Below are 13,398 nucleotides of genomic sequence, written 5' to 3'. Positions count from 1 at the left end.
AAATTATTTGAAACAACATGCAACTCATTTGATTACTAGTGTGAGCATTAAGAGTTTCACCGTTCCGACCCGAAGCTCTTTCCATGGCCCCCTCGGCACCTAAATCTGGCGACGCCATTTTCGCTAGCGTTGAACGCGTGGTAGGTTTACTAATCGTTAACAAGCCTCAACAGTTTCGGTGGCTTTTGTTTTTGAATCCTAGTTATGGATGTTTTTACCGTTCAAATCTTGTTCTGCGACTCATATTGGTGTTAATTTTTATGTAACGTTCTCAGAATGCGGAGCTTTTCACTCTGACATACGGTGCTATGGTGCGCCAACTGATCACCGATCTGGAAGAGGTTGAGGAGGTTAACAAGCAGCTCGATCAAATGTTTGTAAATGAATCTCTGCTGTGTTCTTATTCTTCACCTATTATTGAGAGGATCGATTCTCCGGTCTACTATGTTGATAATTGGATATTTTATTTTTCTGAAATTTTGTTTGACTTGAGGTTGCATTTTTTGAAAAATTTTCCGTTTTAAGCGTTGCAGGGGCTATAATATTGGACTCCGTCTAGTTGATGAGTTTCTTGCGAAATCAAATGTTTCTAGGTGTGTCGATTTTAAGGAAACAGCGGAAGTCATTGCAAAGGTCGTGTCTTTGCTGCCTAGCACCACTTCTTCTCTATTTCCTCTTCTCTGCTGGTTCTTTATTTTGTTTACTTCAACAATAGTGGAACAATTTTAACGATTTAAAGCTTTTATCTTTGGATTGCATTTTTGTTTCTCTTATGTCAAAACTGGTTTTGCTTTGTTTTTCATCAATCAAGATAATGATGTTGTCTATTTTAGTGGTAATGATGTAGTTTTTATCCAATTTGAGATCTAGATAGCATTTTGTATTTTGTTGATTGCCCCTTATGGTACTAATGATGTTGTTTTAACTTTCTTCCAATCTTTGCGGAGTTATTATCTAGCATCCTAGTTCTTACAGGAATAGCATCATAGCCTGAACCATGGCAGTTGATAGTTATTAAAAGCGTGCGCCTAGGCGACAGGCCCAGTTGGGCGCACCCATTGCGCCTGGGTTATTACCCAGGCGAAGCACTTGAAACAAGCGCGCTTAAAGTGTGCGCCTCTGCCTATGCGCGAGGCTCCGAGAGGCGCAAAAACGTGCGCTTTAAAAAAGTGGACTGATATTTTGTAGGTGAATAAAAATTAACTCGAACTCAACCAATTTTGAAGCTTAATTAGCAAAGCTCGTGTCTATTTAATGATTAAAAAAACTATTGCTCATTTATGCAAGATTTTTTTAACAGAAATTTCATAAGTCTTTTATTCAAACTTTTACTCTTCCTTCTTTTACGATGATGATAGTAGTTGAGCAGGATGATAAAAAATTTGATGATTTAGATGATAATATAATCTTTTATACAAACTTTTAATCTAATTTCTTCTACACTCATGACTCATTATTGCGACGACGACGACGATATAGTTGCAGACGTTGAACAAGAATTTGATGATTTAGATATTTGATCTTTTTTTAATATACTATGAATTGATGATTTACTAATGAACTTTAAATGATTAATTTTTTTCTGGTTATGATTTACGTTACATTATCTATTAATGAACTTTTTATTTATAATGTTTGTTATCTTTGTGAAAATTGCGCCTTGTGCCTCAGGCTTTAAGGTACCCTAGCGCTTTAGTACGCCTTGCGCCCTAAATAACTATGGTTAAGGCTAAGTAAGATTCCAAGCCTTGGCTCAGCAAGGTGCAAACCAATGTTTCAGTTAAAGGGAAAGTCTTGAATGGTGCATACACCTTGTAACAAGATACTTAGATTTTTAGCAATTTGTAGTAGAGTTGCTTAAGTTTATGAATTTTGTGATTTAGTGGTGAAATCAATTGATTATGCGTGTCTTTGAGTGCTGAAATTTTTTAAACATGATATTGTATTGCCAGAATCTATAATTTAAATGTGATTAAATTACAACATTTCAACATGTAGTAGCTAAAATTTCTTGTATTTCACTAAAATTTTAGGAACATATAATTTATATTATTTGCTTTAGAAATTCCGGAATTTTTGTTTATCGTTCAAATTTTACATTTATATTGTAATAATCATCCTTATTGATAAAGCCATGGATTCTTAGGTTCAAGGCTAGGTTCTTTTATGATCACGTAATTCCATGTGGAATCCTTTCTAAGGTTTAGAAGTTTCAAAACTTGACATTTTTAATGGCAAAGGAAAGCAGGGGAGAGTAGTGCTTGGAATGATTTTGGAATTGGGATTTTAGTGTTTTATGTAATGGAGGCTAGTTTAATGTTTCATACAATGGAGGAGGGATAGAATTGAAGTGTTCCTGGTTTATGCACTGGAGCGTTTTAGCTGATTTTGGGCATGGATTCAGTTGGACTGGGCCATTTGGTTATTATTATTTTAACACGAAGAAGCGCGCCTTATAGCACTTTAGACGTAATTTGTGCCGGACAAAAGCACACGGCTTTTGAAAAGGCTGTGCCCATGGGCTGTCCTGGGTGCACTGACTTTGCCTGGCTGTGTCCATAGCCTGGATGAGCCAGGTGCACGCCTTCTAATAATGATGCCCATGACACCTTTAAAAAGCATATTTAAGAAACCCGAGGAGGGTGAGGTTACTTAATAGTTGGATGTCCCTGAATTTTTATGGTTCTTTAGAGTCTTTGGATCTCTAGTTTTGTACCTTTCATCGACAAACTGTTGTGTTCCATTCAAATTTCCTATTTTTTGTTGGTCTTGATGATGTCCTTCAATGTTTGGAACATTTAAAATATTACAGCTCTCTATGGCTATTCATGAATTGATCCTCCTGAAAGGTGCGGTTTTTTTAAGGGATTATTGTCTTATAGCTACTTGTTGATGCCTTGATGGTTGTGGGAAGATTGAGATGCAAAACTTGATCGTGAACTAAACAGGAAAATTTTAAACGCAAATTGCTTTCACAGAAATAATTTACTTAAAGAGCTTCTGTTATTTGTAATTGGTTCTACAGTTAAGAATTTGAGAAAGATCTCGACTGGAAGCATGCTAAATTTTGTAAAGAGAAATGAGCATTAAGCAGTTTGAACATCAACTTTATGAAATTTGATGATGCAATTGTGCTATTATAGCTCAATTTAATATTTTGGTAAGCATGCAAGGTTTTACATCTGGTAGGCCTTTGGAAAATGAAAGTTTGAGGCTTTTCTAATTGCCCTCAACTCTAGACTACTCTGAAACTTCATTTTTAATAGACGAAGAAAGCATTGGTTTGATTCCAAATGGGTGTTTTGTTCACCTAAAGTATCCTGAACAAAATGCTTTTATAATTAGAACACCGGAAGAAATATGAAATAAAAGGTGTTTCAGACTTTGTTTACTCGATCATGATTACTCGTGAGGAATGGCTTCTCACTCATTTTATGATTGGTTCGATCTAGGTAGACTCTATTTAAGTTTTAGCTTTTATCTTTGAATAAATTATTGATGACTGCTACTGATGAAAGATTATTATATAAGCCAATGCATCAGATGACCTATTCATCATGCTTCTCTTGCCCTGTTGACATATAAATTCCCCTTTGAAAAGATGGCACGAATTTGAGTACTGTAAAAAAAATGTTTTATTGAATCCAATATTCAAAATCTGTTATGAACAGGTTGGATTCAAAATGTTCCTGGGTATCACCGCATCTGTCACGAACTGGGATGTTGAGGGAACAACCTGCAGTATAATTTTGGAGGATAACCCACTTGTAGATTTCGTCGAGCTTCCTGATACCTGTCAAGGTCTTTACTATTGCAATATTCTAAGTGGAGTAATCAGAGGAGCTCTTGAGATGGTGAGCACATCATTCTCTATTATCATCTTCTCAGATTTGTTTCAATTTGTGTGTTGTGTGTGTGAATAAATTTTTAAAATTTAGAATGATCAATTTGGATATCAACCCTCTTGGCATGGTCATGTCATATCTTACATAATTAATCCTCTTAGCAATTGTTTATGAGTAAAAAGCTAAAATTGGAAGAGTCATAACCATAATGTTGTTAAATTGAAGACGGTAAATTCATCTTCTCAAATATGTGCTTTAACACAGTAACCATCGGGTGTCCCCCTTTTTTCATATTATCATGGAGTTTGTTGTCTAGTTACTTTGAACAGGTCTTGTACGCCTGGAAAATGTCAGGCAATATCAGTATTCTCTCCATGACTATCCTGATGGTAAAACTTCAAAATCGTATAAGTCGTTGTTTCTTCCCTTGTTTCAGGTTTCTATGAAAACTGAGGTCACATGGCTACGTGACATGCTTAGAGGGGATGATGTATTTGAGCTGCAAGTTAAGCTTCTGAAGCAAATTCCCGAGGAATACCCTTATAAAGACGATGAGTAATGTGACTCATTCGCCTCCAGGTACACAAAATTTCTTCCTACGTCTAAATTTGATGGATCTCGTATCTTCTTTGGGTTAAGTGGTAACCATATCCTCTTTAATCTATTGACATTTTAATCTGTTAACATTTTTTCTTATCGAAGTGTTACCCTTCTTTGTAGCTGTGGTGCAACTTTAGAATTATTAGCCCTTACTTTTTAGCAGAAGAGGAAAAGTTGAACCAAATAATTGGTCCTTAAGAATACATAATATGTGGCAAATCAGTTATTCCTGTATTGAATAGGTTGGCTCTGATGAGTTATTTTATAGGGTCTAGTTACATTTCGTGCGTATGTAGCAATTCATCTGCGTTTCGGCTATTTGGGACGTCGAATTTCGGGCATTCCTTTTGTAATTAACTCTGCTACACTCGTAAATTCTCCTGGCTATTACATGAGCCAACTAGTTCTTTCAACAAAATAATGTTTGACAATATAGTGAAAGTCAATGTTCGCTATTATTCAGTTGTTTTTCTTATTAACATTCAAAAATGGGGATGGAATGGGTACACGGTTTGTAAAATGAGAGGTGGAATCGAATTTTTATCAAAAAGAACAACAAATCTATACTCATGATAAGAGTGATCATCGCTAATGTTCACACATTTATAGTGTCAATGGGTCGATTTGATTATTTGTTGAACATTATATACAATAAGTGACAATAAGTGGAGTGTAAATAACATTATACGTCATGATCGAATTGATCAAATCTTAATCAAACTCAAATTAATCCAATTGATTTCATAGTACTATGTTTTTTTTATACATGAACATTATAATCTATTTCTATTTAGATTAAAAAGCATGCAAAAGAAGTTTTGTGCCCCCAAATCATTACATTTGGTTTGGAGTTGTGTGTTTGTGTGTGTGTAGAATATAACTATCTGAGTATGGACACTAATAATAATATTATTATTATTATATTAAGAATGCGATAATGATGCGTCACCAGATTAAGTATATTAAAGACTTTAGGAAAATGTTTTTTCAATTTAATTTGTACTTGAAAGCGATATGCGATGCTTTATAGCCTAGAATTGATATTTGTTATATTAAAAAAAATAAATTGATATTTGTTGTCCATTTATGATTCATAGCAAAGATTTTGTTGTGATATTTTACCAATTTTAAATTGGCAAATCGAGCATTTTGCGATTTGGGTTTGTTTACGTGTACAATTTGACCAACAAAATCATCGAGTAGTTCGATAAGCCATATTAAAGTGTAGCTTAAAGTTAATTTGGGCCTTCTTAAGAATTTCTTATTTCAAAAAGTTCCTAATCCCTTTTGCTTTATTTATCTCTCTTCTTTCTTTTTCTTCTCATGCATTGATTTTTTCGGTCTTGGGTTTGTTAAAAGCAACTAGATAGCATAATTGGAGTGGACGAGATATTTTTATTTATCACAAAAACTCTTGTGAAACGATCTCAAGAATCGATTTCGTGGGTCGAATATCTTATTTGAGTTATCCATGAAAAAAATATTACTTTTTATGCTAAGAGTATTACTTTTTATTGTGAATATCGGTAGGATTGATCCGTCTCACAGATAAAGATTCGTAAGATCGTCTCACAATAGACCTACTCTTTATTTATTATTTAAGAAAAGTCATAATCACCAATGATTAACACAAGTTATTCGACCATTCACACTTCTTTTGCCACTAAATTAAATATCATCTATATTTTATTAATATTATTATATCATACTTCATAATGACTGCTTTTGAGTCTACAACAACTTCTACTAGAAAAATATAATAAATGAGAAAAGGTAAATTCATAATATCTAAAGATTAAATTATGTCAAATGTCAAATGTCAAATGTCAAATAAATGTGGAAGTTACGAATGATAGATTAGACTCGATGAGGTTTATATTTTACTCCAAATGTCATAAACAAAGTCGTCCTTAGTGCCAAAGAAAGGAGAATACTAGAATATGTAAGTAGTTGGATGGTGCCAATCGAGGGAAAAAGCAAATCATTTTAATAAAAATTTGTGTCATTATATGTGTTAAAAGANGTATTTGTAAGTATGTATGTATTTATTTATTTGTGTTGTATATTATTATTGTTGCTAATGAAATCTAAAAACTGTCTAGTGTTTGTTCACAATTCTCGATTACTTTCAGAACCATCGTTTAATGTTGAGATATAATCTGATAATCACTTGGCATGATATTTTAAATTCTCCATTTTATTTGTGACTTGTTTTTAGAAAATATATAATAATAAAGTTTAAAGCTACCAATTTGTACTTCTTTTAAGTAATGGGTGTGCTTTCTATCAAAGTCAAAAAAAAGATTTAAAAAATAGTAATAAAATATTAAAAGAAATGAGAAGGGTATTTTCACAATGGACAAATTTTAATGTTCCACAATGACTTGCAATATGGCAGGCAAGGAATCTAACCAAAATCCACACTTTTTTTTTTTTTTACAGTTGACACTTCTTTTTCACTTCACTCACCTACTTCTCCTCCAATCCTGCCAAAAGTAAAAGCTTGCAATATTTGCCTTTCTTCCAACATCCTTGTTTCTTGGTTTCTTTTTTCCTTCCAAGTTCACTCTATCTTTAGTTACCTGCATTGAATACATACAGTGATTGAACATCTTTAGTTACCTGCATCGAATTGAATACACACAGTGATTGAACATCTTAAAATTTGAACCAATTAGACAGACTGATGCATACTTTTTATCCCAGATTTTTTTTTTTTTGATAAGTAGTAGATATGAAACACAAATGTCGCAATTGAATGTTTATTACATTTAAGATTGATGTAAGGAATAAAACATACGGCAGGCTTTAAATGACAAGGTAGGGCACACAACCTGTAAAACTACAGAAAACATACATCTAGTGCTCTAGTCATGGCTTCCCATTTGATTTTAACAATAGTAATAATAGTGAGCACAAGTAAATTTTATTCTACATTGTACTGTTGTTGTTTTACACTTTCATCAAAGCTTGGGATAAGTTTTACTTTCTCTTCTTTATATACAAAGATCATCTTTTGACTCTCCATTGTTTCCGGTTTAAAATTGGTATGTGAAAGTCAAAAGACTACTAGCTTCCTCTATAAGTGTCCATGATAAGAGTCTCCCCGTCTCTCTTTCTCTATTTATATATAGAAACCAACAAAGTGCAATATGGAATAGAAGGGAAAATCCTAGTCCTAGCTGATAAAGACGACTCTTTAGGAAATGTGACTCATCCAACTCAGTTATAAAGAGTTCTAATATTCTCATATATGTAAATGTTTTGAACATATGAGCAGGGAAAACCCAGTGTACGGAGGAGGTGGTCTTCCCCTCGAAACATAAAAATTAATAAAGTTCATCAGGGTCCACTTAGCCTAGAGTCCTATAATGCACAAGAAAAGGTAAAATATGCAGAGGTATAATGGACCAAAAGTAAAAGTTACTACAAATAAGTGTCATCGTTGATAAATTTGTAATAAAAAGAGTGACCCCTTTATCAAAGATTCAAACATGGCATGATTCATCGTGGAAAATAAAAGGGCCCTCTCATTCGTGGATGGAAGTGGAAGAGGTCCCCAAGTGCACCTACCCAATTAGATGAAATGACTGATACACCCCTCGTCCTCCTCCAGGATCAGTGTCGGTGAGCAGACAGAATGTTCAAGCTTTCTATCCCTACATACTTCTTTGTTTTGTTTGGCTATAAATATCTTTCATCTTCCTAAGTACATTAAAATTAAAATTATGTCAACAGCCAGAGGTAGTTGCAAGCATTGTTGTTTCTGAAAGAAAATGACAAGACAGAAGCCAAGGGAGCTACTAGAAACAGAACATCTGTATCTAAAAAGTCATTTTATTGGGGAAAAAAATTAGAGGAACCAAATTATGTACCAATTATATGCTCATACATGGGACCGGTTTTGAACTTTTTTTATGGGGAGGATTTGAGGACCATGTGTTCATGCTTTCATCATAACGTCGTAACCATGAACAGAACAGAAACATACCGATAAGTTCAGGACGCCATGACAGCCATAGGACGGGCATAACCAGCATGAAGATTTCAGACCGAAGGTGTTTAGTGTATATTTACTTTTAAATGATATTATCCTTACATTTTTAAAATAAAAATGGATCGTGTATGTGAATCTTAAGGATATTAGAATGGTTGCCACCATATTTTTAGAGCCAAAACATTCACAAGTTAGGCTTACTCATAAAAGTAGCTACCTGGGTTCTTGGAAAATCATTCCTCACTTCCTCTCGGGCATCAAGTTCTTGCAATGTTATTTTAATTAAGAAGTTATATTATACTCTTTAAATGTTTTGAGTGTGGCCTTGTCGATATCATCAGACAAAATAATGCAAGCAATAAAGAAAATGTAACTTGACCATTTAATAATAATAATGCAATAAAGAATAACAAAGTAGTCAAAGGCAGCGAGCTCACCATTTTCAAAATAAGTAAAGTTTGTTTAAGAAAGTTTTGGGGTAGCTTGCTTGAATGCAACAGTGGGAGCTATTCTACAACTCCTCCTCTGATGTTCTAACACAAGTTGTTCGGCAAACCAGTCCAGTTTCTCGAAATTGCTTTCTTCTCCAATCCTCTTCCCATTAAAGAGGACCGATTCAACGTTTTTCTGCTTCAGCATGTCATCAGCTGCTCCTATTAACAATTTTACTTTGCTCGGGCTAGCGTCTGAATCGGTAGCTGCACCATATCGGTTCGTATTGGATCCATTAGCCTGCGACTGGTAACCAAACCAAAAAATTGTTAGCAAATCAGCAAACACTCTGGGATGTAATTTGAAAAATACTGCTTAAACACCAAAACGGGGACCTTCTAAATTAAAAAATCACCAATAACTTTCACAAAATTCCCATACAGAGACTTGATTCTGAGTAAAAAAGTGTTCGATGCAAAATAACCATGTAAAATAAAAAGGCTATAGGCGTCGGGTGCTTTACACCAATGCTTAAGAGCTAGCAACTAACAAATGGAGCCACTTGATGAAAACCAACTCAGTCAACTGCAAGTTATTAGGCTTCGGTATTTATCAGATAATTTTATCACAATTTCCCATCTCAAGATTATATTCAAGAAAACAAGTGGGATTTAATTATCAAATCCTTATCATTATTATTAGATTATTCCCTAAGTAGCCATATGCTCCAACAGTATAATTTGTGTTCGGTCAATTCCAAACCATGCCATTCAAATGTACAGAGTATTGTACACCTGATAATGATTTAACAAATAAGACCAAGAAAATTATTTTGCACGGCTAAAATCTGGTGGCTGGACAGTACAAGAAAATGAGGAAATAAACCCCACTCTACTCCTGTTATCAGCAAATTTAGGTGCAATATAAGAACGGCAAAAAAAGAAAGGAAAGCAAGGACCTCTTCTAGTCATTTTCAGATCACATTTTTATCCCCTAAAAAAAATGTAATCATTATTCTTCGGAACCTGCGTTTTGTTGTTGAGTCATAAATTATGGTTAAGGGCCCAAAAGATAAAATATTAACTTAATAACATTTTCTTGAAATCATTAAAATGCTAAAGGTACACTGAATCATTTAAATGAGTGGTCCACCTAATCATTTTCCAACGTGAAAATGTTAAACACTTCAGATTGCTAGCTGCCTTTCCTTGTTTTATCACTAGGAGAATTATCTTAAAACTCACAATAAAATTTGACATATAAAGGTCTATAAACATTCTGATATTGTGAAAGGACATTTTACAGGAGCCAGTCAAATAACATGTGACTTTGCTGTAAAATTACAAGAAGATAAACTCAAAATAGATATACAGTCTGTCAAACTTTAAGTCGAGGCATTTTTTTACCCTTTTCAAACAAATATTAATCAAAACACAGAACGTATTAAAGATCTCCGACCACATAGGAATTAATGAAAAATATCTTTGCCAACAGGAAACATTTAATACCCGGAATAACTGCACTTAAGAAGGCCTGGAAAATTATCCGCGTCACTGTAAAAATGGAGCATCTTCTTTCTATATAGATTAGTTGAACCTAATTCCCTACAAAATCTATGACACCCCGTGAAAACACTCACTCATTTTGAGTTGGAATTCGGCCAAGACAACACCATTTGCCAAATTAACAACAGGATTCGAAACGCGGACCGTGAATAAAATTTTATGAACCCAAAACTTCCAAACTTCAAAAGAAAAGAACTGGAAACTCATTAATAAAATTTGGTTTTATCATTCCCATAAGTAATTTGAAAGCTCAAATACAACATAGAAAAAGATTACCTTCTTAATAGAATTATCCATGTTCCTAAACCTTTAATTAATTCTCATGGAAGGATGGTGATAGAAGAAGACGTGGGCCAATATAAAATATATGGAGACAAAAACTTTGCCCTCCACCATTATCATTTTACATTTCAGTTTTCATCCAACTGAATAAAATTCTTGACTCGTAGAATAGATAAAATCGTTGTAAATCTGATAAAGATCGAATATAAAGATAAAAAGGCTCCAAATTCAACGACATTCGGTGGGAGACCGATCTTACCAACCAAGACTTTTGTTGCATTAAATTTAATGTTGTTAATTTCGTACCTGAACGCGGACGTAATTACTGACACGGCTCGGACCGAAAGCCATTGCCACGGCGTGGTCCACTAGCTCCGCCGAGCCGGAGCCGGAAATGCGAGCAAGAGGCCGAGCCCAATCCTTTGCCTTCCATTTCTTGACCTGTTCGTAGTCGAAGCTGCCAGCCAGAAGCTGCTCGCCGGCTCCGAGTGAAAGTACCAAGACGTCCTCAACCCCCCTCACGAAAGGGAACTCCTGTTTGTTATGTAGGACGTGCGTGATTGCCGCCGCCGTGGGGTTGTTCATAGCCAGCCCCCCGTCCACGGCCACGCAACGGGTCGCCCCGTCAACCGATCTCATTAAAACCGGGTCGAATATCCCGGGTTCGGATGACGTGGCCATACACACCTCCCAGAGGTTGAAGTCGAAGCTGTCTGTTTCGAGAGCATCAGCTCTGGAGAACAGAAACGGCGCGGTGCTGGTGAGATCGTAGCATGGAATCAAAACCGGCTTCAGCGTGTCTTTCAAGGTCAAGCTCCTTCCGGTTTTCTCATCCTTGAACGCGTCTCTCATGGCCTTCTCCAAGCCGGAAGTGGCCGAACCCGCGACGCCGGTTTTGCTGAAAACCCGCTTGAAGATATTGCCCTTGGAGTTCCGCGGTTTCGCGGAGCGGTAGAATCTGTTGCCCTCGGCGGCGAGGAATTTCCAGGTGTCGTCGGCGTCGAAAATCGGCCGCTTTTGATCGTTGGTGGCGAATAGCATGGCCGTGAAAATCCCACCGACACCGCTTCCGGCGGCGACGTCGAAATAATCGGCGACTGTGGCGTTGGCATCCCCCGACCGGTTTTTCAATGCCGTTTCCAAATACGCCAGCGCTTTGCCCGATAGAATATTCTGCATCCCACCTCCATCAACGCTGAGAATGCATATCTTCCCTCTCTGGTTCTTCATAGACTGCACCCCATTTTCAACGGCATCATGTCTTTGCGGCTGCTCCGGTGGTATCTGCTTTGGAACCCAAAATTTCTGATCATCGCAGCCAAACAAGAACTTACTCTCCAATATGGAGAAAATCTCGTAGCTCAATTTATCCGTCTCTATACTGGGTTCTTGCATTTCAACCGCATGATTGTTAATCTTTTCAAAATCAGCACACGCCATTAATTTCTAAGCAATATCTCTTGTCTTGACACCAAGAAAAATCCTTTATCTTCGTGTCTTCGCATATATGAAATGGGATTGTATGTATACCCTGAGATTGCAGGCCTCAAAGTTCAAATGATCGATCAAAACGAAGAGGACGAGGGAATTCGGCAAAGAGAGACGCAACAAATAACATAGAATATAATTCAGTTTCTGCAGACCGATGTTTGTTTCATTTTGGCTTTTATAAATTATTTTTTAGTATTATTATCCAAAAAAATGAAAAATTAATTAATTTTTTTATTTATTTCCCTTGTCTCGTGACTCATATATAATTTTGAATTTTATAGCAAAATTTCTTAGAGAGGTAAAGCTATCCATAAATTTTACACAAAACTCTTATAAGACGTTCTCATTATCAATTGATTGAGACAAATTTTTTGTTTAAGTTATCTATAAAAATGTATTATTTTTTTCGTAAATATGAACAAAAATAACTCATCTCAAGAATAAAGATCTAATTAACTGATTCACAAGAAATCTACTCGTTTAATTTAATGTCGAGAAAAGANGATATAAATTTTGTGTATTACTTTTTGTCGTTGACATTGGTTAGTACGTACGTCCACGTTGATCTAGATTATGTAATTTATTGAAAAATTAAATTTCCTACCCTCAAAAACTAACATATTAAATCAAAGGATTAGAAAATATAAAATTGTGGGAATAAACTTTTTAATTAGTTCGATATATGATTGTTTATTATTTTTAAAAATCAAAAATCGCCCAACAAAATAGCCTCATAAAATGCACTTGATTAATATATAATGGCAGTTGCACATATATTGACTAAATCATTAAAATATATAGTTTTGTTATATTTTTTAAAATTATAAATAATTATTCTTATCAAAATTAATATGTGAACCTAAATTCCTACAAATAGGAATCCTCAAGTTTAAAATAAATAAAGAATGAACAACTTGAATTCAATTTTTAGAAAATACAAAAACTTTTGTGAGATAGTTTAATGAGTTAATTTTGTGAGATAGATCTTCTATTTAGATCATCTATAAAAAAGATATCGATATTGTTTAGAGAACGTGTTGCAACGGATTCAGCTTTTAAATAAATGATTAAATTTATAAATCATGGAGAAATGAAGAAAAAATAGATACGAGTAATGTTTGAAAACAAATATGAAAAGTTAAAAATCAGATTTGAGTAGTGTTTTGATAAATAGTTGATTATAACA

The 13,398-nt window shown here is 34.8% G+C and overlaps 3 protein-coding genes across 8 annotated transcripts in view; 1 reads left to right on the top strand and 2 right to left on the bottom strand.

Annotated features, from left to right (window-relative positions):
- The window catches only part of LOC140976949 (glutathione S-transferase L3-like), an 80,981-nt gene that overhangs the window by 30,926 nt on the left and 36,657 nt on the right, over window positions 1-13,398 (bottom strand). The window lies entirely within an intron of this gene.
- Window positions 13-7,981, top strand: LOC140976942 (uncharacterized). Of its 3 annotated transcripts, none has more exons than XM_073441390.1 (6): window positions 13-140; window positions 276-373; window positions 534-633; window positions 3,672-3,854; window positions 4,282-4,424; window positions 7,726-7,981. In XM_073441390.1, the coding sequence occupies exons 1-5, from the start codon at window positions 84-86 to the stop codon at window positions 4,402-4,404; spliced, it is 561 nt and encodes a 186-aa protein (XP_073297491.1). In that variant the 5' UTR covers window positions 13-83; the 3' UTR covers window positions 4,405-4,424; window positions 7,726-7,981. The 3 variants fall into 3 exon arrangements, with proteins under 3 accessions (XP_073297491.1, XP_073297490.1, XP_073297489.1); XM_073441389.1 differs by lacking the exon at window positions 7,726-7,981 and adding an exon at window positions 4,566-4,735; XM_073441388.1 differs by lacking the exon at window positions 7,726-7,981 and having other exon boundaries at window positions 4,282-4,484.
- Window positions 6,721-12,353, bottom strand: LOC140976939 (patatin-like protein 6). Of its 4 annotated transcripts, none has more exons than XM_073441381.1 (3): window positions 11,028-12,353; window positions 8,880-9,180; window positions 6,721-7,067 (listed from the first exon to the last, which is right to left on the bottom strand). In XM_073441381.1, the coding sequence occupies exons 1-2, from the start codon at window positions 12,159-12,161 to the stop codon at window positions 8,905-8,907; spliced, it is 1,410 nt and encodes a 469-aa protein (XP_073297482.1). In that variant the 5' UTR covers window positions 12,162-12,353; the 3' UTR covers window positions 6,721-7,067; window positions 8,880-8,904. The 4 variants fall into 4 exon arrangements, with proteins under 4 accessions (XP_073297482.1, XP_073297480.1, XP_073297483.1 ...); XM_073441379.1 differs by having other exon boundaries at window positions 6,722-7,027; XM_073441382.1 differs by lacking the exon at window positions 6,721-7,067 and adding an exon at window positions 8,001-8,150.

Source organism: Primulina huaijiensis, chromosome 5, assembly GCF_012295235.1.
Source record: "Primulina huaijiensis isolate GDHJ02 chromosome 5, ASM1229523v2, whole genome shotgun sequence".
NCBI classification, from domain to species: Eukaryota; Viridiplantae; Streptophyta; class Magnoliopsida; order Lamiales; family Gesneriaceae; genus Primulina; species Primulina huaijiensis.
This window is presented reverse-complemented; position numbering and strand designations above follow the sequence as displayed.

Excerpts from the sequence above, each read along its gene's own strand:
- LOC140976942 (XM_073441390.1), top strand. The coding sequence starts at position 84 with ATGGCCCCCTCGGCACCTAAATCTGGCGACGCCATTTTCGCTAGCGTT. Across the intron at positions 374-533 it reads AACAAGCAGCTCGATCAAAT|GGGCTATAATATTGGACTCC; the intron begins GTTTGTAAATGA and ends TAAGCGTTGCAG. Across the intron at positions 634-3,671 it reads CAGCGGAAGTCATTGCAAAG|GTTGGATTCAAAATGTTCCT; the intron begins GTCGTGTCTTTG and ends TGTTATGAACAG.
- LOC140976939 (XM_073441381.1), bottom strand. The coding sequence starts at position 12,161 with ATGGCGTGTGCTGATTTTGAAAAGATTAACAATCATGCGGTTGAAATG. Across the intron at positions 9,181-11,027 it reads GTAATTACGTCCGCGTTCAG|TCGCAGGCTAATGGATCCAA; the intron begins GTACGAAATTAA and ends TTTGGTTACCAG.